This window comes from Bubalus bubalis, chromosome 11 (genome assembly GCF_019923935.1).
Source record: "Bubalus bubalis isolate 160015118507 breed Murrah chromosome 11, NDDB_SH_1, whole genome shotgun sequence".
Classification (NCBI taxonomy): Eukaryota; Metazoa; Chordata; class Mammalia; order Artiodactyla; family Bovidae; genus Bubalus; species Bubalus bubalis.
The window spans coordinates 45,495,650-45,518,788 of NC_059167.1; the positions used below are offsets into that span (position 1 = coordinate 45,495,650).

Here is a 23,139-nt window from a genome sequence, read left to right on the forward strand (position 1 = left end):
CACAGACTGGAGAAAGATGTTCATGATATATAAACACAAGAGCCATGACATTTTTAAAAAATAAAGAACTTCAACTTCTAGGGAAGTTCCCACTTCTGGGGAATCTGACCTAAGATACCAGTAAAAGGCAATGTTGCCATACATACAATCTAGAAAATAATGGATTCAGTTTGGGAGAGCAGCCAAGTCCCAAGGTGACAACTGTGTGTTAGGATAAGAAATCAACAGGTTCAGACTGAAGCAAGGAGACATGCCTGCAGGGGTTGGAGCCAAAAGGACGACTCTGCGGAATACCTGATGTGATGGAAGACATTAAAATAATTGTGGCTATGATATAGGCCAAAAGGATGAGGGGAAAAATAATTAGAAACACCAAGAAAAACAAAAAGCTATGTAAGAAATTAAAAATCAGAGTATACCCTGTGATCTGCAGTGAATTGTTATCAACCTATAAACCTAAGAGGACTATTAATAATGATTGTAAAATAGAAGGCAAGTTACCAAGCTTAATAAGGTAATTGTAAGAACATATGACAAAAGCCAAGAAGCAAAGAGAGTCAAAGGAAGGATAGTGATGTTAAAATTGTCCTCTTAGACACTAGAAACAAGAAATTGTTGACAGCCAATAGGTAAAGAAATAATGGTGAAAATATATGATTCAACATTGTAAAGAAGCCTATAAAGGAATCAGAAGTAGTGATATGATCTTAGAAGGAGGGAGGAGGGAATGCAAACTTAATCCTCCTTTATCAGTCTGGAAAACTATTAGTTTATGTATAAAATTAAGAAATCAAGAAACAGTGGTCTAAACTACTATTGGGAGCCATGGAGGCAACGACCAGAAGAAACATGAAACAGCTTGAATGTCCTCAGTAGCTCTCCCTCTAGGGAGCTCAGCTTGGTGGTGGAGGCGTATTTTGTGATCCCTAGCTTTGCACTGGAGAAGGCAATGGCACCCCACTACAGTACTCTTGCCTGGAAAATCCCATGGACGGAGGAGCCTGCTAGGCTGCAGTCCATGGGGGTCACTAAGAGTCAGACATGACTGAGTGACTTCACTTTCGCTTTTCACTTTCATGCATTGGAGAAGGAAATGGCAACCCACTCCAGTGTTCTTGCCTGGAGAATCCCAGGGACAGGGGAGCCTGGTGGGCCACCGTCTATGGGGTCGCACAGAGTCGGACACGACTGAAGTGACTTAGCAGCAGCTTTGCACCATGTACCTCTAAACTACCTGACTGCAGAATCACGAGTATAGTTTTACCTTTTAAAAAAGCTAGGAGGAGCAGGAAAAGAAATCTATTAATTTAGAACCAGGTTTTGGTTCTATCATTCTGACGGCAGCAATTGACATCCCACTGAAGGCACTTGCTGCATTCAGTGCAAAAGAAAAAAAAAAAAAAAAGTTTTTCTAAAAAGTTATGAGTTCAAACAACAAAACCACTTTATGGTATAAAGGCCTACTGCAAGGAAGGAAACGCTAGACATGACCAAGATGGAGAAATCAAGCATAATCTTTCTGCATCCATATCCTTAACTTGGTTTCTCATTTCCAATAAATATTCCAATTCACTTTATCTGTTCAACAAGCATCTGAGTTTGTATAAGCTGTTTCTAGGTGCTAGGGAGGCAATAATAAATTAAGACTTCCTTCAAGGAAGTTAAATTTGAGTTGAGATGAGAATGAAAAAGAGCTAGCCAAACTATGAACCAGTGCTGTGTTTAACAGAAAAGAAACCTGAATTCAACACAGGCAAAAAGATCTTGGATATATGATTTAAGAATGAAAGTGAGATGGGGGAATGGGCGGGATGCAGCATGCACAAGGGAGCAGGAGTGGAAAGTGACACGTTAGGAACTCGAGCAGTTGTCCAGATAAGAAATCCTGGCTCAGGGCATGGTGCCAGCAGTGAAGAGGAATCGACAAATTCAGTGTGTAGTTTGGTGGATGTTGGTCACAGCCTCTGAGGAATGAAGGGTAACTTCCAAAGTTGGTTTGAGTACTCCAGTGGGCAAGTGCACAGAGGTGTCCTTTACTGAGTTGAAGGCTGGAAGGAAGAATAATGCTACAGAGAAAAATCAAGTTACCTTCACACACCATGATCTCCAACCAAACTTCCTTATACAGAGCCACATTTTCCTAGCTCCTTGACTATTCGAAAATAACAGCTCTCTACTTAAAATGCTCTTCTTCCTCTCTTTTCCTCCACCAATGACTACAGCAACCTCTCAAAACTGCCTCTAAAATTCCTGATTACCACCCATCCCATGTATCCCCTAGACTGAATAATGTATTCCTCTAGACTTCCCGGAATGTTATTTCTACTTCTCTTAAGGAATGTTAATACTTCTACTTTGTATTAAATTTTGGAGAAGGAAATGGCAACCCATTCCAGTATCCTTGCCTGGAGAATCCCATGGACAACAGCCTGGTGGGCTCCAGTCCATGGGGTCGCAGAGTCGGACATGATTGAGTGACACACACACACACACATATTAAAAAAAAAAAAAAAAGGTTGACCCTTAAACAACATGGGTTTGAATTGCACAGGACCAGTTCTAGGTGGAATTTTTCACTAAATATGTACTACACTACTACACACGCGAGGTTGGTTGAATCCGTGGATGTATAACAACGGATAAGGGGGGCAGAGTGTAAAATTATATAAAAATTTTCAACCACTCCCAGAGTTGCCAGTCAAGTGTATGTACATACAATTTCTCAGGTTGTCTCCTAAACCTTCCTGACAGTACTGTACTTGAGTATTTTATACATGAGGTAGAAAAGACTCAATCTGCAAATATTTCATGTCAATCTAAATCACAAAGTCTCTACCAATATAAATTAAACTGCCAGGAACTCATAAACAAACATTATTTAAACCAAAACAAAATTTAAGACTATAATAGTCAAATTCTTTCAGAATATCATAGTAGCTGAAATCTAAAGGGATCAACTTCAGAAAATATACCAAAAAACAATGTAACACTTAAATGAGACAAAAACAGCAAATAAAATCAATAGATACTAGGTAGACATTTATTGTGTATTTTACAAGTTTAATTTTGGAAGGGCTACTTGACAAATTTCAGCATTAACTGCCAACTCTATAGACATGTTCAACAAAAAAAGGCATTTACTTTTGGCCCTTTTAATACAGGCAAGTGTCCTATTGCATCACAAATAAGAGCTGCTGTAAAAGATCTGAGGGCATATTAAAGAAATTGGATTTTTCTTTCAAATGCTGTTCAGTTGATAAATAACATAATACAAACATAATGGTGTGACCCATCAGTGATTTTCAGAATAAAACCCATAGGCCTACCTACTTTAAAAGGCAGGAACTAGTGAACAGTTATTAAAATCAGCATTTTTATCCTTAGATTATCAATCCCAGAATGAAACTTCTTTGATCCCAATTTTACAAGGTATGGTGTGGTGTGTCATGGGGAGAAGGGATAAGGTGGGAGAAGGGACATGGGGGAAGGCTGGCAGTGCATGCTGAATTGCAGAATTAGGACAGTGGCTCAAAGCTCTCACTTCCAGATAAGGATAGTGTTTTAGAAAATTTTAAATGGGTCTATAGTTGCGGTATATTGGGGAGAATATCAAAGGACTGATAATTTATCAAAAATCATTTACTGAATGCCATCAGGGGGCTTAAGAGATAAGCAGGGATGGAAACGGGGGAGAAGTGAAGGAAAATGAGGTGGAAAAGGAAAATGAAAAATGAAGAAATGTGTCTGAATGTTGGGGAAACATGGAAAGGCCACCAGGGAAACTCTTTGTTGCTCAGACATGCCCTTCCTACAGGATACCTGCCCCTGAATCACCAGAGTTTGGGGCACAATTCAAGTAGAGCTCACATTTCAGTGTTGATGAGACTTCACTAATTTGGACTGAGAAAGAATACCTGTCTGATTTAGTAAAAAGTATCAATAAACATTTAGAGGTATAGTTCTGTTACATTAAATAAAACGAAGAACAAATTCCAAGTGAAGTAAGAACAAATACAGGCCTTGATGAACAGTTAAAATGTTTTTTTTAGGTGAGCAGCATAAGAATATTGAGTAACTTGTAAAGAGACTGCAAACATGCTCCTTCCAGTTCATCAAAACAATCCAACAATTCTTACTATCCCAACATGCCAATAACTAGAATTGTTTTACTCAGATACAGTCTTTAAAAATGAAATGTTTCTAAGAACTGTACTATCAAATAGGAGCTACTGGACATGAAACAGGTAATTTATTTTAGCTGGTTTTCATTTAAGTATTTTTCTCCAACTTGTTTATGCCAACATACATTTATAATAAGGACAATGATTTAAATTGGTCATTTGTCAAACCACAATTCTGAAACCACAGAAATGTTTGATGAAGCCCATCTTATTCAAAAATCTTCACTCAAGCAATGGTGAAACAGCCTGCAACTATACCTTCAATAAACTGAGCTAAGAAGCAGAACAGAAATATAAAAATGTATAGCCTCTATCCCAAGCACCAATAATGGAGACTAAGCAATTACTTAAACCTACAAGTCCTACATGACCGGTCTCTCCTGATGGAAAATCCTGAGATTTCAATCATTGTGACTTTACAGAAGGCAGGCTGGTTTAATGAGGAAACTTACTTTTAATAAAAAGACAACAATATTTTATTTTGGGCACTTACTCAGTATTTCACAGATCCTCAACAAGTTTTGAGGTAGGTTAATATTAGTATTTATTTTACAAACTAAAACTCAGGCAGAGATTACATCACTTATTGCAAACCATAGCAGGAGTCCTACTATAACCAAGAATAACGTGGTTTTTCAGATTAATCTGATATGTGTGAATTTAACAGTGACAGCTTGCAAGTAGTCATTAAAAACAAAACCTAAACCCCACTAGATATTACAGAAATTCTACTTTGGGTATTTTGTAATTTGTAAATCAATCCTATAATGATTATACATGCTTTTGAATAACCTACTCACTCTCATTACAAATTTATTTATGTTTAACTAATCCTTATAATTGAAGAAGGAAATGGCAACCACTCTAGTACTCTTGCCTGGAAAATCCTATGGACAGAGGAGCCTGACAGGCTCTAGTCCATGGGGTCGCAAGAGTTGGACACAACTTAGCGACTAAAACTAAAACCACCAATCCTTATAGTAACAAATTAGCACATTAATGATTTTGTTGTTCTCTTCTTTTGGGGTGGGTGGAGCAGGAAGATAATCAGCCAGCTTTCCCCAGAGTGTGGGGCAGCCTTTAGGTGCAGGCGCTATGCTCAACGCACCAGCTATGGTGATTTGGGATCAAAGGAAAGCAAGTATCTAATGAAGCCAAGATCCAGAAAAGATGCCTGGACTCAAAAGAGGTGGAGGCCCTGCACAAGTCAAAGAAATAAAACGCACTATCATCTCAGGCTACAGATCCTCTGCGTCATGCTACAGCGTCACAACTTACAGGAAGAGCTCTTAAAAGACCAGTAGATTTGTCCCAGCAGTCTGTTAATTAAAGTTCTTACTAACTAGACAAACCACACATACAATTAAATTAACATTTTATTAAAATGACATCTATAGAAGCAAAATATCTAAATATGTATTATCTGTTCCACCTATCACGTAAATTGCTCTGTCACACGTCTAATTCACTTAGCTTATTATTATTACTTAAAATTCAGCTCATTCTGACTAGATTCCTGGGCCAATCTTCTCAAATACTTGTTTTATTATAAATTTCCTTTTATTTAAACAATTGTCAGTTAGTAATAACACAGGATTAAGAGTGGTTAATTAACAACTGAGAAATTATAAGGAAAATGTAATTATTGGGTTAGAAAATACAGCACTCAGCAGAGCAAATTTCAAGAGTGAACATACATACACTTATGTTTCTGAACAGGCTGAATCGCACAGCCCAACACAATGTGAGTCAAAGAAGCAAAAAAAAAGAAGGGAGGGGCCACAAGAGGCAAAGTATTTTATTCTAGTGTCCCCTAAATTGACTATGGAAGTAAAAAGTTTCTACATTAAAAAAGTTTATATAAATTATATGAACAGTAATTTTCATAAAAGTCAAAATGAAACGTTCTGCATAAGACAAAAGATATGCCTAAGCAACATACCATATTTGCACAAGGCCACTGAATGTCATGGGCACTGCTAACAAATGAGAAAGCTTAAGTCTATGGCAGACTGAGCGAAGATTTCAGTTTGGTATTCTATAACCCCAAGACTATAAACTACTCTTACTATACAAAAGCTCTAATGACATACAGAGTTTTTTGTAGGAACTCTTGTGCTTCTGGTTGGCACATTTCTACTCTTTAATATGTGAAAGTAACACAGACAGTTGTGAGAGGTTGTGCAAAACTTGTATTTACAAAAATGGCACAAAAGTGAATTCAACAGTCGATGCACATGCACGCTTCATTCACATCTTCAATGACAAAAGGTATTCTGAACACTATAGAACTGAAGAAGAATACTAGCTTCAACAGCAGCTGTTAAGCAATAGAGTCACGTAAGTTACACCAGAATGGGCAAATATTGCCCAAGTAAAATTCTATTGTTAAAGCTGAAACAGATTTAAGGCCATTCACGTTCAAGCACAGGATACAAATCTTTTGGAGCCCCATTTATTTGTGTTTGAAATATGTGACCTCTCTTCTAACTTGTGGTCTTAAACTTCTGTTTACAAAACCCAAAAAGGAAAATCCAGAAGAAACAAACAGTAGAGGTTATATTAAGTAAGAGTAACATACAAAGCTATAATTAAGATGAATTAAAGAAAGCCAACATTATAACTGCAAAACTTGTTAGTTACTTGTTGGATCCAGCCCTACACTAGGAGTTAGGTAATATATACAATTATTTTCAAGTAGATTACTTTATGTTGCTCTAACATGTTCTTTTCATCAGTGCACTGTTAAACTAATCAAAAACTCTACACATGTATATTCCCTTAAAATAGCAGCACACACTACCGCTACCTGCAAAGCCATCACTCTCAAATGACATAGGGAGTAAAAGGAAATAAAAAGCAGAGGATAACATATTAAGGAGAAATAATGGGAATTAGAAGATTCATGCAGTTCAGCTCTTTTTAATCAGCCAGCCAGTTTGCTAGCAACAAGAGATGGTTTCCGTTGAGGAAGGTCCTGTGGAGTGGGAATGTGGTCTCCAGTGACCTCTGTCTTATCCGGGGTTGCAGTAGGAAGTTGCTTGTTCTTCATTTTTGCTTTAGCCATGTTGTAATCCCCAGAATCAAAATATTTTTGCTACAAGGGAAAAAAAGAAGAATTCAGACTAGAGTTTAAAAAGTTTTTATGCAATTACACTCATTTAAGATATAAACGTGACTCTATACTGTCAATACAAAATAAGCCTAAAGTTTAGAAAAAAGCAAATATCAATTACATGAAATAGCTATGTCTCTATCGTGAATTCTGTCAGTCAGGCAAGAACACCTTCTTCAGGCTTACTTACATCATTCTAGTTCCAGTATGGAACCCTCAAGATTAACATCAACTTCCAAATCAATGTATTGGGAGTGAATAGTCCTGGACTTAAGAGTGGGAGGCAAGCCTTTCATTTACTAATGTAAACACCTAGGTTAAATTCTTATTTAAATAATTTTGGGGAAAAACACACACATACAACTCACTGACCTGTATTTGGGATGTGCCACCCACCTTCAATCAAGCTTACAATTATGAAAACTATTCATAGATGCTGGTACTCTGTCAACTAAGATGAACTTTTCTGTAAGGATTTAAACCATTTATTTGAATTAAAGCAGTTCACTAAAATTAAATTTAAGGTTCAAATACAAATGCTAGGGTAATAGAAGAAATAAACTGAATAGAAATTATCACTTAAAATACACAACCCTATTCTATACCACCATTTTTCACCTAAGCCACTAAGTGTAACAATCACTCTTCTTAGTTGGAGAGATGAATAGGTAAACACCATACCCTTTTATCACTGAAATAGAAATTCTGGAGCTAAAGATCAACCTTAATATAGACAATCTACATAAACTGGTGTGTTCCAAAGTAAAAACAGGTGAATTTGCCAGGTTCCGACTTTTCACCTATCGTGTTTAGCCTGCCTTTACTGAATGCCTGCTATACTACACAAGGCACTATGTGAATCATGAAGAGATATAAAAATGGACAACAGCCACCTAAATCCACTACTATACTGTCTTAAATACACAAGATGCTGTAGTTACTCAGAGCCCACAGCATAGGCAAGGAGAATAATCCAGATATGAGATGAGGACCTGGACAAAGGGCGAAAAATATAAATACTCTTTTTGAGATTTCAGAGATAACTCAAGTGGTAAATGGAGGAAATAGGAAATCACAGCTTAGTTTAAGGTTGTTCAGTGGCCTAAAAAAAGATCTCATGAGCTGCCGTCCTCCAGGGACTATTCTTTTATAAGCACCTAACGTTAGGCCAAGAGACAAAGAGTAGGAAACTCGGACCAGGAAGATTTGCTGCAGCTTCATTTCTGCATGTTTTAAAATGTGTGTAGTGTGGGGGGCGGGATAAATTGTGAGACTGGGACTGATAATAGTATACACATTACTATAGAATAGATAACTAACAAATAAGAACCTGCTGTATAGCACAAGGAACTCCACTTAATACTCTCTAGTGGCCTAAATGGGAAAAGAATCTAAAAAAAAAAAAGGATATAGGTATATGTGTAATTCACTTTGCTATACACATGAAACTAACACAGCATTATAAATCAACAATACTCCAATAAAAATTAAAAATATAATAAAATGAATGCAGTGAAAAAAAAAAGAATCCCAGAAATTTCTGATGTACTATATATTACATTAGTGAGCTACTTCTTAAGTTTAGTAGCCTCTAAAGGAGAAAGCAGCCTGCCAAATTTTTTGGAGTCAAAAGCACAAAATGAGAAATTTAACACACAGTGCAAATTATAGGCAGATTTTCTCCAATGTAGTAAAGTCAGTTTCTAATAATAGCTATTCTAGGTGGCTCAGATGGTAAAGCGTCTGTCTACAATGAGGGAGACCGGGTTCGATCCCTGGGTGGGGAAGATACCTGGAGAAGGAAATGACAGCCCACTCCAGTACTATTGCCTGGAAAATCCCATGGATGGAGTAGCGTGGTAGGCTACAGTCCATGGGGTCGCCAAGAGTCAGACACGACTGAGCGATTCCACTTGCACTTGTAGTAACCAAAGATTCATCATAAGGGGCTCTCACTTAACTGATCAGGCTACTTTACTTGAGATAAAGGAATTAAATTTATGCAGTATGGCTAGAAAAAAACTAAAATCGATCGAAGTTTCTCATATGGGAAAAGAAACAGTTCAAGATGACAACATCACATGTCTTTAACAATTTTTAAATTTTGCTTTTAAGTGGGGAAAAAAACCCCCAACATATTCTGTATCATCTTACTTTTTAAGAGCCTTCTCCCACTCCCAATTTAAGGGCCATACTTACAACCATATTTATAACTGAACTAACACGAATGGATTACTACCTAAGTGACAGTATTTAATTTTAAGGTCATGTTTCTTAAAATTGGATCCTCAGTTTTTTGGGACCTCACAAACTCCACAAACATAAAAAACATGGGACAGACTGCTGCTTGATATCCCTCACATCTCATATTGTTTAAAGCCTAAAAATAGGTATCTGAGTAACACGGAGTACGTAAAACAGAAAGAAACTTAATATAAATGATATGCAACTGACCTTCTCGAATGAGTGAGAAACTGGTTAAAGATACTAAGACAATCTGCAAGTTTGCTATTGCAACAGAAGAAAACTAAAATCATGTGACCAGATATTTTCTGAAAAATAAAAATCTTTTAACATAATAAGAAATTATATAGTTGAATATAAGATTTGACTTCTTTAAAAGTGCTTATTCACTAACATTTTGGTAAAATACAAAATTTTTCAAGAGCTCCCTTCTCAAATTCTACATAATTATTTCTTGATTTAAGTGGCATTTTCTTACTGACAACTATTTACATCTATAACACCAACTCCAAGATACAATGTATATAAATTCTAACTTGAAAATACTTAAAAGTCATAAATAGTTGAAGCTAGAGAAAAATGACAAAGACAACAGCCTGAATGTGGAAAAAAGCTTGCTGGTATAAGTTGTGTTGAAAATTAGCAAAGGAAAATAAAGCTTCCTAAACACTAATAATCAGTTAAACCCTAAATTCAAATAGTAATTTAACAATCAAAGATTATTATATAATTCATATTAAAACCACATCTGGTGGTATCATTTCACAATGAGACTTGGCACAAATACATTTTACAAAGAATGTAGAATATGTCTCCCATTCGGCTTTTTTCTATGTATCCCCTATATTATGGTATATATAATTATACTTTTTAAAATTACAGTTAAAGCTACTAATACAAAGAAATAATTGTTCTAATTTACATTTCATTGATTTTTATCCTGTATAAACATTTTTTCCTGTGTTTTAATAATAATACTTCCTCTGTTAAAATCCTTTATCTAGGGCATCTTAATGTTTTCCTTGTACATTTGAAAAACTATTTTATGTGTTACAAATACTATTATTTTTGTAATGATTTTCCCATCAAATTACTTTTCACAGAACAAGGATTTTATTTTTAAATTGTTATAATTCTTCCTTGTCATCCTATTTTTCAAAGCTGTGAATGGCATTCTTTCATGCTATATAAAAATGCCACTCTATATTTTGCCACTTTTAAAATTTTCTTTTCGTAGAAAGACAATTAGTGTATGGTATCACTTATATGTAGAATTAAAATCATCAAACTCACAGAAAACAGAGTAGAACAGTGGTTGCCAGGGGATGAATGGTAGGGGAAATAACTGTTAATGGGTGCAAACTTTTAATTATAAGATGAATAAGTTCCAGGGATCTAAAAAATGGACAACATGGTCACTCCAGTTAACAATACTGGATTATATACTTGAGAGTACAGCTTTAATGTTCTCACCGTAACAAGAAGAAAATGGTAATTATGTGAGGTGAAAGATGTGTTAGTTAACCTCACTATGTTACATATTTCATGGTATGTACATGTATCAAATTATCACACTACACCTTTAACTTACATAATGTTACGTATCAATTATAACTCAATAAAGCCAGAAAAAATATTCTCTTGCAATTTGATTTGAGAAAATAATCCACATATAACTAGAGTCAACATGTAAGTGCACACACACATATCTGGTAGTAAGGTACACAGGTATAAATACAGACACCCATTTCACAGCCTCTTTCAGCACAGAGTTCACAGGATGTAAACAGCTGAAGATTTACATATGAGAACTTACCCCTTTCTGCAATCGTTTCCTTAAAAAATCGGAACCTCCAGGCTTTTGTCCCAGATGAGGATACCTTGCTTTTAATTTTGCTTCTTCAGCTTTCTCTGGACTAGTCACTTTATCTTCCATTTCCTGAAATAATTTTAAATAAATTACTTCTTTATTACAATTCAGTTATTTTAGATAATTCCACCTTTTAAATATCTGGATTCTGACTTTTGTTGTCGAATGCCAAATAATGCAGCATCTGACTAAGAAACCAGCAGAGAGGCTTTAAAAATCTGCCTTGTTTTTCAAATGATCCATGTGATAGTTCTATTATAGCCGTGATGCACCCCACACACTGGATAAAAATACCAAGATAGCTCAGCTCTGAAGTCTTGCTTGCCATTACTTTCCGGTCATGTATAATACATTTATAGTTATTCACCTTCTATGGAATGCAGCAGCTCTCTGCCCATATTTAGAGAACTACCTTAATAATGTTAAAATAAAAAAAATCTTTTTGATCTATTTATTCAAAATCATGCTTAATTGGAAGCTCTGAGATTCTTTAATAGAAATTAACAGCAGCTTACTTATCTGATACATTTTCCTTGAATAACTCAAAGCATAAGACCCTGTTATTTTTAAAGGAGAGAAACATCATCTGTCAATCTTTAGATTCTATTGCCTAATTTCTCCCCATATTTAATGGCAAACACTGTTCATGCCAAAGATCCTATTTTTTAATGTACTGAAAATATGTTTTCTGTTCAAGGACTATCAATATTTTAAAGACTATTCACTTTTAACACTAGTCAAGATATAGCCCTCTTTCTTCCCAAGAATGATACATTTGTTGTTTGTTTTTGGCCATGCCACATAGCATGTGGAATCTTAGTTCCCCACGAGGGATAGAACCCTCGACCCCTGGGGTGGAACCATGAAGTCTTAACCGCTGGACTGTTGGGGCAATCCCCTGAAATGGTATTTTACAGGAAAGCAGTGTTTACCACTTCATGGCAAGTAGTGCGGAAGAAAGAACGAACAAAGAATGAACAAAAGAAAAGAATGAACAAATGAACAAAAAATAGCACTGCCTAGATAGGGGAGGCTGGGCAAGGGCAAGGCACACTTTCTAGCTAATGTATCATTTCTGCACACCAGCTCAGCAAAACCACACACCTCTGTATATCTTGATTCTTCTAGGCTATTTATGAAGTCAAAAAGCAGAAAAGCTATCCATAAATATGCCAAGCCTACTGATCTTAGAAAGCAGCAAGTAATCATATTAATCTAGGAACTGAAGAAACTTCATGTAATTTTTGCATATATCTTCCTTAAAAGTATATTCATGTATGTTTTATAATCAACTTTATAGAGTCTCAATATTTTTTTTCACCTGTGAAAACTTCCTCATGCATTGTTACCTCTTCTCATTTTTAGTCTTGGAGGATTTTGAGAATACAGCTGCTGCTGTCAAATATATCCTTTCTCTGGGGCTTCTTTTATGTGTATGCTTCCTTCTGTTTCAAGTGTTCTATTCTCTAGAAGCTGCCATTTCATGCATCTACATGTTTTGATTTTCATTCTTTTTACAGAGGTCACATCATTCATTCACTTGATGTATGTGTGCCCAGCCAGAGACTCAAAATAGTATCAATGATTCTGCCAGTCATTCTATTCAAAAAGGGTAGCTCAAGTGTGAGATGTGTGATGTAAACCTGCTATTCCCATGAGTCTCAATCCCAGAGTATGTCTCTTTCAGAGTGTAAGCATATCAACATACTGTTTATCATTCTAGTGTTTCAAAACTCAGCCCATACAAAAGGAGTCAACTACCTCAGCTGGCAATCAGTTGAAGAACCAGCTCAGTCATCTGTTCAAACACTAGACAAAAAAGTGACTATCACTTGACCTGAAAATTGACATGGGGCTGTCTTCAATGTGATCATGACTCTACCAGTGTTATTTAAGGGTGATTTTAGTTATATGGATTTTTGCCTTATCATCAGATAAGCTGGAGACATTAAGTAAGTATAACAGAGTAGTCACCACAGAGGCTTCACTTCGCTATTATGGCCCCAAGGTATTCACAGTGGTTAATTTAGAAGTGGACTTGGGAGGGACCTACTCTAGGGTTCCACTGTACAATGGCTTTTTAGATAGGTTGAAGCTAAATTTGGAAACTGGTTGAAAAGGACTCCAACCTGATTACAGCCCGAGCACCTTCAAATTAAAGGATGTTAACAGAATCCTACATTTCCACTAAAACCATCCAGCTTTCTTGGGCCTGGGAATTGAGAGCTCTCCACTTCTTTATCAGTTCTCTGTATCTAAGAAATAGTCTTTAATTTTCCCTAGTTTCCCATGTATATTCAGGTTTCCCCATTTTATACACACAGGAAAAAAGTTGTACACAATATGCCATTTTATCTGGCATTCCTGTATTTTAATAAGAATACATTTATGCATATACTTACATATAATATCCAATTAAATGAAATAGCTCAATTAAGTTGAAACAGTTTACTATTGAAAAATACTTTGGGCAAAATAGCACCTACAGCTCAAAATATTTAGATTTACAATAAATCTGTAATGTGTCCTAGAAAAACAAAGCAATTCTTGAACTTTCTTTCCCAACACACAGCACAATGGCAAGTGCCTGCTAGCTGCAACTTTGTGGTTGGATTCAGAATTTTGGCTACATTTAATACCAAGAAGGTGCAAGATGTGACCAAAGTTACATTTTTAAAATGCATTCAATACCAATCAAAACATCTACAATACTTTTAAAGGATCATACAGAAACATTCTTAAACCTTTGGCAGATGTAGACAGTTTCAGGGCTTATTAATAAGCAAGTTCAAATGCTTGGGTGTTCACCAACGTTTTGACATAGGTCCAGACTTGCTTGTGGAGAATTAATAACACATCTGGTAGTGGACTGTATCCATGGACACTGAACCCACACTTACCCTTCTCTAAACACTCTTCTGAATCACGACAGAAGCCTGAAAGCACATTTCCCAGATCGAGTTCCTTTAAGAGTCTGTCAGTGGAACATGTATCAGATTAAAAGGCATTTTCTTCCTAGTGATGCCACACACATGCAGACAGCAGCAGCTCCTGTGTGTTTCTGCAGAAGGGCATTAAGCTCCCGATCAGGGGCTATGGTAGCCGCTACATGAGATGGGGCTCAAGGGCACTGGGTTCAGAGTAGTGCTCACTCTCACAGGGTCAAAAGTTTTTTGTAATTCCTCACTTCTGGAAACATCGTTTTCCCTCTTTTGCAACTCTAACCTTGTAACCTAACCCCTAAACCATATCCCTTTCTGTTTGATATACCCTCAGTGATTTCTGTTCTCCAGAGGAGGACACTAACTGATAAAAAAATCAGGTAAAATGAGCAATTTATTGAAATATTTCCTACAAAGTATTTGCGTAATATAAAAGACAGGAAATAATGCAAAGTATAGAAGAATGTATGTAAATTGCCAATTATACCAAGTATGTATGGTAAACTGCCAAGTAAAATTAAGGCAATAAAACTGTTGTATAACTTTTGCTAGAACTATTACCAAAAAAAAGGTCACCTTGCCTCCAGGATGGTCCTGGCAGGATTGTGGGTGACTGGGGTGTACACAGGGGTAACGAGGGGAAGTGACCTGAGAGCCTACTCCAGATGCCTGACTTTGATTCCTATAAAACCCCATCAATATCTGGAGCCTGGAGATGTCTGATGTGAATACTTCATTTCACAGTGATTTAAAATACAAAAAGCTGTAATAGAAATTAAAAGAGTTGGGGCAATTTATCCTTACAATCATATTAAAAAATACAAAAGACAAAATTTGGTGTGATTGCATTTCTAGACATCCTTCAAAGGAATTCTTGAATATTTATTTCAGCTAGAATGAAAATACATCCCTCAAAAACTTTGAGATAAACAAGGAAATATCAAACAAACTGGTATATATGCATGTATACTGAGTCAGTTTTCTAATTTTCCCTAGATTTATTGAGATATAATTAACAGATTCATTTTTCTGATTTTAAGAGCTTAATATGTGAGGCTAAAAAAGGACAGTGTAAAAATATATATGTTTTTAAAGTATTCTGTGTCTCATTTAGAAAAAGATTTATGATACTAATTTTACAATTTGTTAAGGATGCTTGATAAAATTTCAGGGGGAATAAATTTAATAACAGAACTGAAGTATAAAACTTCCAAACTAACAGTGGGGGTAAAATGGAAGAAGAAAATCAATCAATTGACAAAAAGAGGGGAGGACAAGAAAGGAGAAAAAAGGCCAAAAAGCTTTATTAGGGATACAGAGGATCTAATGTTCATGCCTCTAATTTCAAAAAAGCATCAAAATATATAAATCAGTCAGATGATAGGGAGCAAATGACAAGACTATCAACATAGGAAATTTCAACACCTCTTCCTCATACAGATAGGTAAGAAAGACAAAGTAGTCAAGGTACAGACCACAATCTAACTACAATTCAGAAGTTAAAAGTCAATTATTTCAAAATTATTTCCCTGTCATTTTGAAACTAAAATACATTACTAAATAATTCATGGTTTAAAAAGGAATAATAGGAATATAACAAATACTTGGAGCTCACTGATAATAAAAATTCTACACATACCAAAGTTGCAAAATACAAGTGTCCAAGGACTTAAAGAAAACTAAAACTCAATGAGCTAGGTCTAACTTAAGAAGTTAAGACAAAGAACGGAACCCAAAGAAAACAGGAGAAAATAAAAAACAGAAATTAATGAAATACAGATACAACAAAAAGAATCAACAGAGAGGAAATGACAAGATTAACCAAGAAGAAAGTATTCTTAAAAATTCAAATCTGGTTTCAAAACTTTACTCTCCAGGAAGCCTTTGTGCGTCACAGAAATTCTACTACTCTAAAGAAACAGACGCTAGAATGAGTGACTGCATTTATCTAAGTAGTTTCTATACGCTGATAATAGCTTTGGGGGGGAGGGGCGGAAGAAACATCATTAGAATTTTGAAACTTCCATTCTAACCTATGAACTAGGAAGGAGAAATCCAGGATATCGCAACAGATAAATGCTTATGACGTACAAAAAACAAAAATTTAAGAACAATATTTTAAGTGATAGTTAAGTCTCTTGACAAGTAACATATGCCCCCAAATAATTCTTGTCATACACTCTACAACTCACACAGGGCCTAACATTTACTAATGTGAGGCACTTATATTTTTGTGAACTATTCCATTGAAATACTTTAGCTATCCTTTTTATAAGTAGCAGGGGCATAAGGTATAAACACACAAACATATGGATACACAAACATATATTCAAATAATTAAGGATTATTTTATTGTCTGTCATGGAACTGACAGCAAGTTTGAATGATTACCACTCTTTGGCCCTGAGCAGGGAAGTTACACAGCAACATCAGCAAATAAAAATCTGACCACTTTGAACAAATTCTCTATCTGCTCAACAGTATGTTCACTGATGCATTGATTAATGAAAGCCTACAAATCCTTTGGTATACTGTCAGGAAGGTACTAATACTGTTATCGACTTCTATGGAAAAACTCTGGAGTTCTACCAAGTCCTTGCTGCTTGCCCAGTGCCTGGTATTTATTTAATGGATGTCCAATAAAAGTCTACTGAATGAACAAATACAATATATTCCAAATGGTTTTTAGAAATTAAGAAACCCTTCAAAACTTTTCTGAGATTTACCTCTAGATTGCTAAGAATTAATGGCTGTACACAAACCAGAGTAGCAGGCTGTGCTCCTAACTGAATGTATCTTGAGCCTTTTGCTTACCAAAGGTACTGTCAAAAACAGTCTCAGAAAACGCCAATATTAACCAGTTTTTTAAAAACTTGGAAAACGGGAAGGCAATTCATATTCACTCTTTACTGATGACATAATGAAATAATTTAAACAATATTTCTCTTGCTCTTTCACCACTCACAAAAGCACCACGCATGCCTTTTATTCTTTATTTTGGCCACACTGCTCGACATGCAGGATGATTCCTGGACCAGGGACTGAACCTGGGCCTCCACTATGAAAGCTCGGAATCCTAACCACTAATCCACCAGGGAACTCCCTGGTTTTCTTTAAAATTAACAGTAATCATTTTTTTGGGGGGGCCACAAGGCAGGTGGAATCTTAGATCCCTGACTAGGGATCAAACCCACGCCCCCAGCATTGGAATTGGGCAGTCTTTACCACTGGACTGCCAGGGAAGTCGCCCAGCATACCTTTTAAACTGTCAAAAATATTTGAGTTAGCCTTTTCCAAGACATCTTACTAACTTAACTTGATGAATATTGTAATAGAGACTGTTTTCTAGAGAATCTGCTATTAAGATCTTCTTTTAAAAAATTAAAAGCCACTGTGTGTGTGCATGCTAAGTCACTCCAGTTGTCTCAGACTCTGTGTAACCCTATCAACTATAGCCTGCCAGGCTCCTCTGTCCATGGGATTCTTCAGGCAAGAAAGAATAGTGGAGTGGGTTGTCATGCTCCGATCCTGTGGATCTTTCCAACCCAGGGATCAAACCCTTGTCTCTTAGGTCTCCTGCAGTGGCAGGTGGGTCCTTTACCACTAGAGCCACCTGGGAAGCCCTAAAAGCCACTATATATATATACACATACATATATATATGAAAATATATATATAAAACATTCCTCTACTTTGCTTCAGATTTAACTGGGTCTAAGCTAAGGTTCTGCATTCCCATGGCCTAGCCTCTCTTTGTTCTAACTGCAGTACTAGCAGCGCCATTTGTATAGTCATAGCGCTTCGACAATGTGTTCAACCGCAAAGTGTGGAGAAAAATTTATTTAACCAACATTTTCAGAACAATGCCAGAAGCTATGCTAGGGGCCATGGGAGAAAAGATAAATAAAGGAGGGGCCCAAGCTTAAGATGCTCACTACAGAATTACCTGTTTTAAATCTCCACATGCCCCTTCTTACCCCCAGGATCAGACTGCATGCCTGTCTCAGCTTAGTGTTACTCAAAAGTGGATGACTGATGGATCCATGAGGTCTCTGCTAGTATGTTTTGGTTTCACATCACTGATAATGTAAAGAACAATATAAGCATATTCTAGGGTATCTGAATCGCCATCTTACATTTAAGCACCTCTGTGGGACTTCTTTGTCAGAGCTTTCATTTACAACTCCATTTGTCCAGGATAATGAAAAAAGAATAGAGCTGAATTTAAAATGTAAATGAGGTACCTAAGACCACACAGCCTACTCTTACAAAAGGAGAATTGAGGGATCATATGGTCCAAGGGAGTGTTAACTTGCCAAACTCAAAAATCTCCTGCACTTTAACAACTGCTACCATATTCTCCACATACTAGAAATTCAGTTTCAGCAAAAACAACATGCCACACTGAATTAATAATTCAAATTAGATAGTGACTCCATGCCAGGCTCATCTCTTGATTTTAATTTATCAGAGGCAATAGGCTAACATACCATAAAACTATAAAAATATTTTAGCTGACTTACTCTGGCTTTAATGGAAAGGTCAATTGGGTACACAGACAATAATCTAATTTTTTTTAGGTCATCTAACTATTCTTCCAAAGAGAAGAAACAGGTGATTTGGCCCACAGGAGCACAGAAGTGACTCTGCACATTCTCCTCCTGTTTAGGGACGGGACCCATGCTACGGGCACTTAACATCTACAGCCAAACCTTAATTCAAGAAGAGACATTATTATATTACTAACACATTGGTGTTAGCGACAACAGCCCTAAAAATGAGGACCTGAATTAAAATTTTAATGTAGACACAAAAAGAAAACATTCAGGATAGCCTTAATCTTGTTAAGAGACATAATATTAGGCTGTCCCAAGTGAAAACATTTACAATGCAGAAATCAAGACTCCACGCTTTAAGAGGATACTAGCAAATCTCATAAAGGAAAATTACATAGCACATTACTGTACATCAGCAGTCGAAAATGGGGTTGATTTAGTGTTTAAGACAAGACATCAGGGATACGGCTTGACCATTTTATTTGGATTCCTAAATCCTAAAGAAATAATGAACACCATGATAAATGATCGCAATCTTTATATATATCATATATATATGATATATATACTTCTCTTTATTTTCCCCCTAAGTTCAATTTTTATCAAAGTGTGAAAAATACTATTCTCGAATAATGTAGTGACTTGGCCTATTATTTACGCTGTCTTTTTTTCTCCAGTTACTTTACAAGTAATATCATAACAAAACCATCCAATTCAGGAAAAGTTAATATGGTAAAGAACATATGGAATGGGTTTAGAACACTAATCAAATTTCCAGCCTGATTTAGGGGCATGGCTGTAACCTTAAGCAGAAGTCCTTACAAAATTCAAGTATTAGACCAAATCCTATTTATGATAATGCCCTCTGATTCTTTAAACAATTACGGTGGAAGAAGCAATAGCTAGCCTATACAAATATAAAGCCTTTATGTTCGTAATTTGAATCACACAGATCCGTGGCACATTTCTCTACACCAGCAAGATACTACAAGTGAATTTACAAAATGTCCCCATGTTTCCACACAAAAAAGTGATCAACTAAATTGGTTAAAAAGAAAAAAATAAATTCCAAATTTTAGTCATATGCGAATCCCACTGGCTCACATTTCTAACCACACGTTGCGCCAAAGCACTAAGTTACCCAGCGCATTTAAGCCTCACAACAACAGTATCAAGCAAGGACTTACTATTATTTTACAGATGAGGAGACTAAAGCCAGAAGAGTTCAGCAACTGACCAAGGTTACATGGCCAACGACGACTGGATCTGAAATTCCAACCTAGGTCTAAGTCACCGCCCAAACAGGAGATACCGCCTTTGAAGTGAAGAGCACGCAGACAATACAAGTAGTTGAAGTTAGTTACTCGAGGGAAAAACAAGGGTTCCTAGGTCAGCAGCCCATGGAAAACCTTATGCTCCACAAGGTTCAAGGCTCTAATGAAAACATGGGTGGTTAAAGAAAACCCCGAGACACCGAGGCGTCAAAAGGCACATTTCAAACGCGGACAATACTCAATTCGGCACCAGGCCGGCTAACTACCCGAGCTCCTGCGGACCGCCGACTAGGGAGTGACGGGCCTGCCCAGGGGAGGAGGGGCGGCACACCCGCTCTGCACCGGCGCCGGGCTGGCTTCGGCCGCGCCCCTCGGCTCCAGGCGGGACCAGGCCGCCGCCAGGCCCGGGTTCCCGGCAGCGACGGCTCCCTGGCCCGCTACGCGCGCACACTCACCTTCTGCTCCTCCGCGGAGGCTGCCTCGGGGACTTCCGCAGACATACTGCTCCCTCTACGGACAAGAGGCCGAGAAGAGAAGCGATTACCGGGTGGCCGAGGCCTCCCGACCACCGCGCCGTCACAGGCCCACCCGCCTCCCGCCTCCCGCCAGCTCCCCGAGCGCCCGCCCGGGCCGCCTCCGCCCCCGAAAATGGCCGCCGCCTTATGACGACACGCAGGCCCGCCGCGCCCGGCGGGCGGCCACTACTGCGGCCCGCCGCCGCCCCGCCGTCTCTCCCGCGCCGCGCCCTCGCCTACCTTACTCCGCTTCTCCAGTTCTGCGACGCCCAAGCACTTCCTTCTTGCCTTCAAAGGTCGCGGCTCGCGCCTAACCTCACATCCGTCTGCGTAATGGTTCCTGGGAACTGTAGTTTAAACGTGTAACTGCCTCTCCTCGCCCCGCCTTCCTATTCTGGTCCCTTCCTTTGGAACCAAGAACCTGCCTATTTCCACTTCTTCAGACTCGCTGAGTCCCGGATTCCTCTTACCTCTCTGCGCCGTGCCCACAAAGAATTTCGGGCGCCCCAAAGCTCTGTGCTTCACAAGTCTTTCCCTACTCTGCCTTGCCTCAGTTCGGTTCAGTCGCTCAGTCGTTTCTGCCCCTTTGCGACCCCATGGACTGCAGCACGCCAGGCCTCCCTGTCCATCACCAACTCTCGGAGTTTACCCAAACTCATGTCCATTGAGTCGGTGATGCCATCCAACCATCTCATCCTCTTTCGTCCCCTTCTCCTCCCGCCTTGAATCCTTCCCAGTTTTAGGGTTTTTTCAAATGAGTCAGTTCTTTGCATCAAGTGGCCAAAGTATTGGAGTTTCAGCTTCAACATCAGTCCTTCCAATGAATATTCAGGACTAATTTCCTTTAGGATGGACTGGATGGATCTCCTTGCAGGCCAAAGGACTCTCAAGAGTCTTCTCCAACACCACAGTTCAAAAGCATCATTCTTTGCCGCTCAGCTTTCTTTATAGTCCAACTCTCACATCCTTACATGACTACTGGAAAAACCATAGCCTTGACTAGATGGACCTTTGTTAGCAAAGTAATGTCTATGATTTTTAATATGCTATCTAGGTTGGTCATAACTTTTCTTCCAAAGAGTAAGCGCCTTTTAATTTCATGGCTGAAGTCACCATCTGCAGTGATTTTGGAGCCCCCCCGCCAAAATAAAGTTTCTCACTGTTTCCCATCTATTTGCCATGAAGTGATGGGACCAGATGCCATGATCTTAGTTTTATGAATGTTGAGTTTCAACCAACTTTTTCACTCTCCTTATTCATTTTCATCAAGAGGCTCTTTAGTTCTTCCACTTTCTGCCCTAAGGGTGGTGTCATCTGCATATCTGCGGTTACTGATATTTCTCCCAGCAATCTTGATTCCAGCTTGTGCTTCATCCAGCCCAGTGTTTCTCATGATGTACCCCGCATATAAGTTAAATAAGTAGGGTGACAATATACAGGCTTGACGCACTCCTTTTCCTATCTGGAACCAGTCTGTTGTTCCATGTCCAGTTCTAACTATTGCTTCCTGACCTGCATACAGGTTTCTCAGGAGGCAGGTAAGGTGGTCTGGTATTTCCATCTCTTGAAGAATTTTCCATAGTTGGTGGTGATCTACACAATCAAAGGCTTTGGCATAGTCAATAAAGCAGAAATAGATGTTTTTCTGAAACTCCCTTGCATTTTTGATAATCCAACGGATGTTAGCAACTTGATCTCTGGTTCCTCTGCCTTTTCTAAATCCAGCTTGAACATATGGAAGTTCACAGTTCACATACTGTAGAAGCCTGGCTTGGAGAATTTTGAGTATTACTTGGCTAGCATGGGAGATGAGTGCAATTGTGCAGTAGTTTGAGCATTCTTTGGCATTGCCTTTCGTTGGGATTGGAATGAAAACTGAACTTTTCCAGTCCTGTGGCCACTGCTGAGTTTTCCAAATTTGTTGGCATATTGAGTGCAGCACTTTCACAGCATCATCTTTCAGGATTTGAAATAGGTCTTGGAATACCATCACCTCCACTAGCTTTGTTCGTAGTGATGCTTCCTAAGGCCCATGTGACTTCACATTCCAGGATGTCTGGCTCTAGGTGAGTGATCATACCATCGTGATTATCTGGGTCATGAAGATCTTTTTTGTATAGTTCTTTTTTTTGTGTGTGTATAGTTCTTCTGTGTATTCTTGCCACCTCTTCTTAATATCTGATGCTTCTGTTGGGTCCATACCATTTCTGTCCATTATTGAGCCCATCTTTGCCTGAAATGTTCCCTTGGTATCTCTAATTTTCTTGAAGAGATCTCTAATCTTTCCCATTCTGTTGTTTTTCTCTGTTTGTTTGCACTGATCACCAAGGAAGGCTTTCTTATCTCTCCTTGCTATTCTTTGGAACTATTCATTCAAATGGGTATATCTTTCCTTTTCTCCTTTTCCTTTAGCTTCTCTTCTTTTCTCAGCTATTTGTAAGG

The 23,139-nt window shown here is 37.9% G+C and overlaps 1 protein-coding gene across 3 annotated transcripts; it reads right to left on the reverse strand.

Annotated features, from left to right (window-relative positions):
- Positions 1–3,013: 3,013 nt before the first annotated feature.
- On the reverse strand, positions 3,014–21,038 carry ARPP19 (cAMP regulated phosphoprotein 19). 3 transcript variants are annotated; one of them, XM_025295615.3, is made up of 4 exons: positions 20,938–21,038; positions 20,638–20,692; positions 11,357–11,479; positions 3,014–7,278 (listed from the first exon to the last, which is right to left on the reverse strand). In XM_025295615.3, the coding sequence occupies exons 2-4, from the start codon at positions 20,680–20,682 to the stop codon at positions 7,108–7,110; spliced, it is 339 nt and encodes a 112-aa protein (XP_025151400.1). In that variant the 5' UTR covers positions 20,683–20,692; positions 20,938–21,038; the 3' UTR covers positions 3,014–7,107. The 3 variants fall into 3 exon arrangements, with proteins under 3 accessions (XP_025151400.1, XP_006070159.1, XP_006070160.1); XM_006070097.4 differs by lacking the exon at positions 20,938–21,038 and having other exon boundaries at positions 20,638–20,801; XM_006070098.4 differs by lacking the exons at positions 20,638–20,692; positions 20,938–21,038 and adding an exon at positions 20,096–20,223.
- Positions 21,039–23,139: the final 2,101 nt, after the last annotated feature.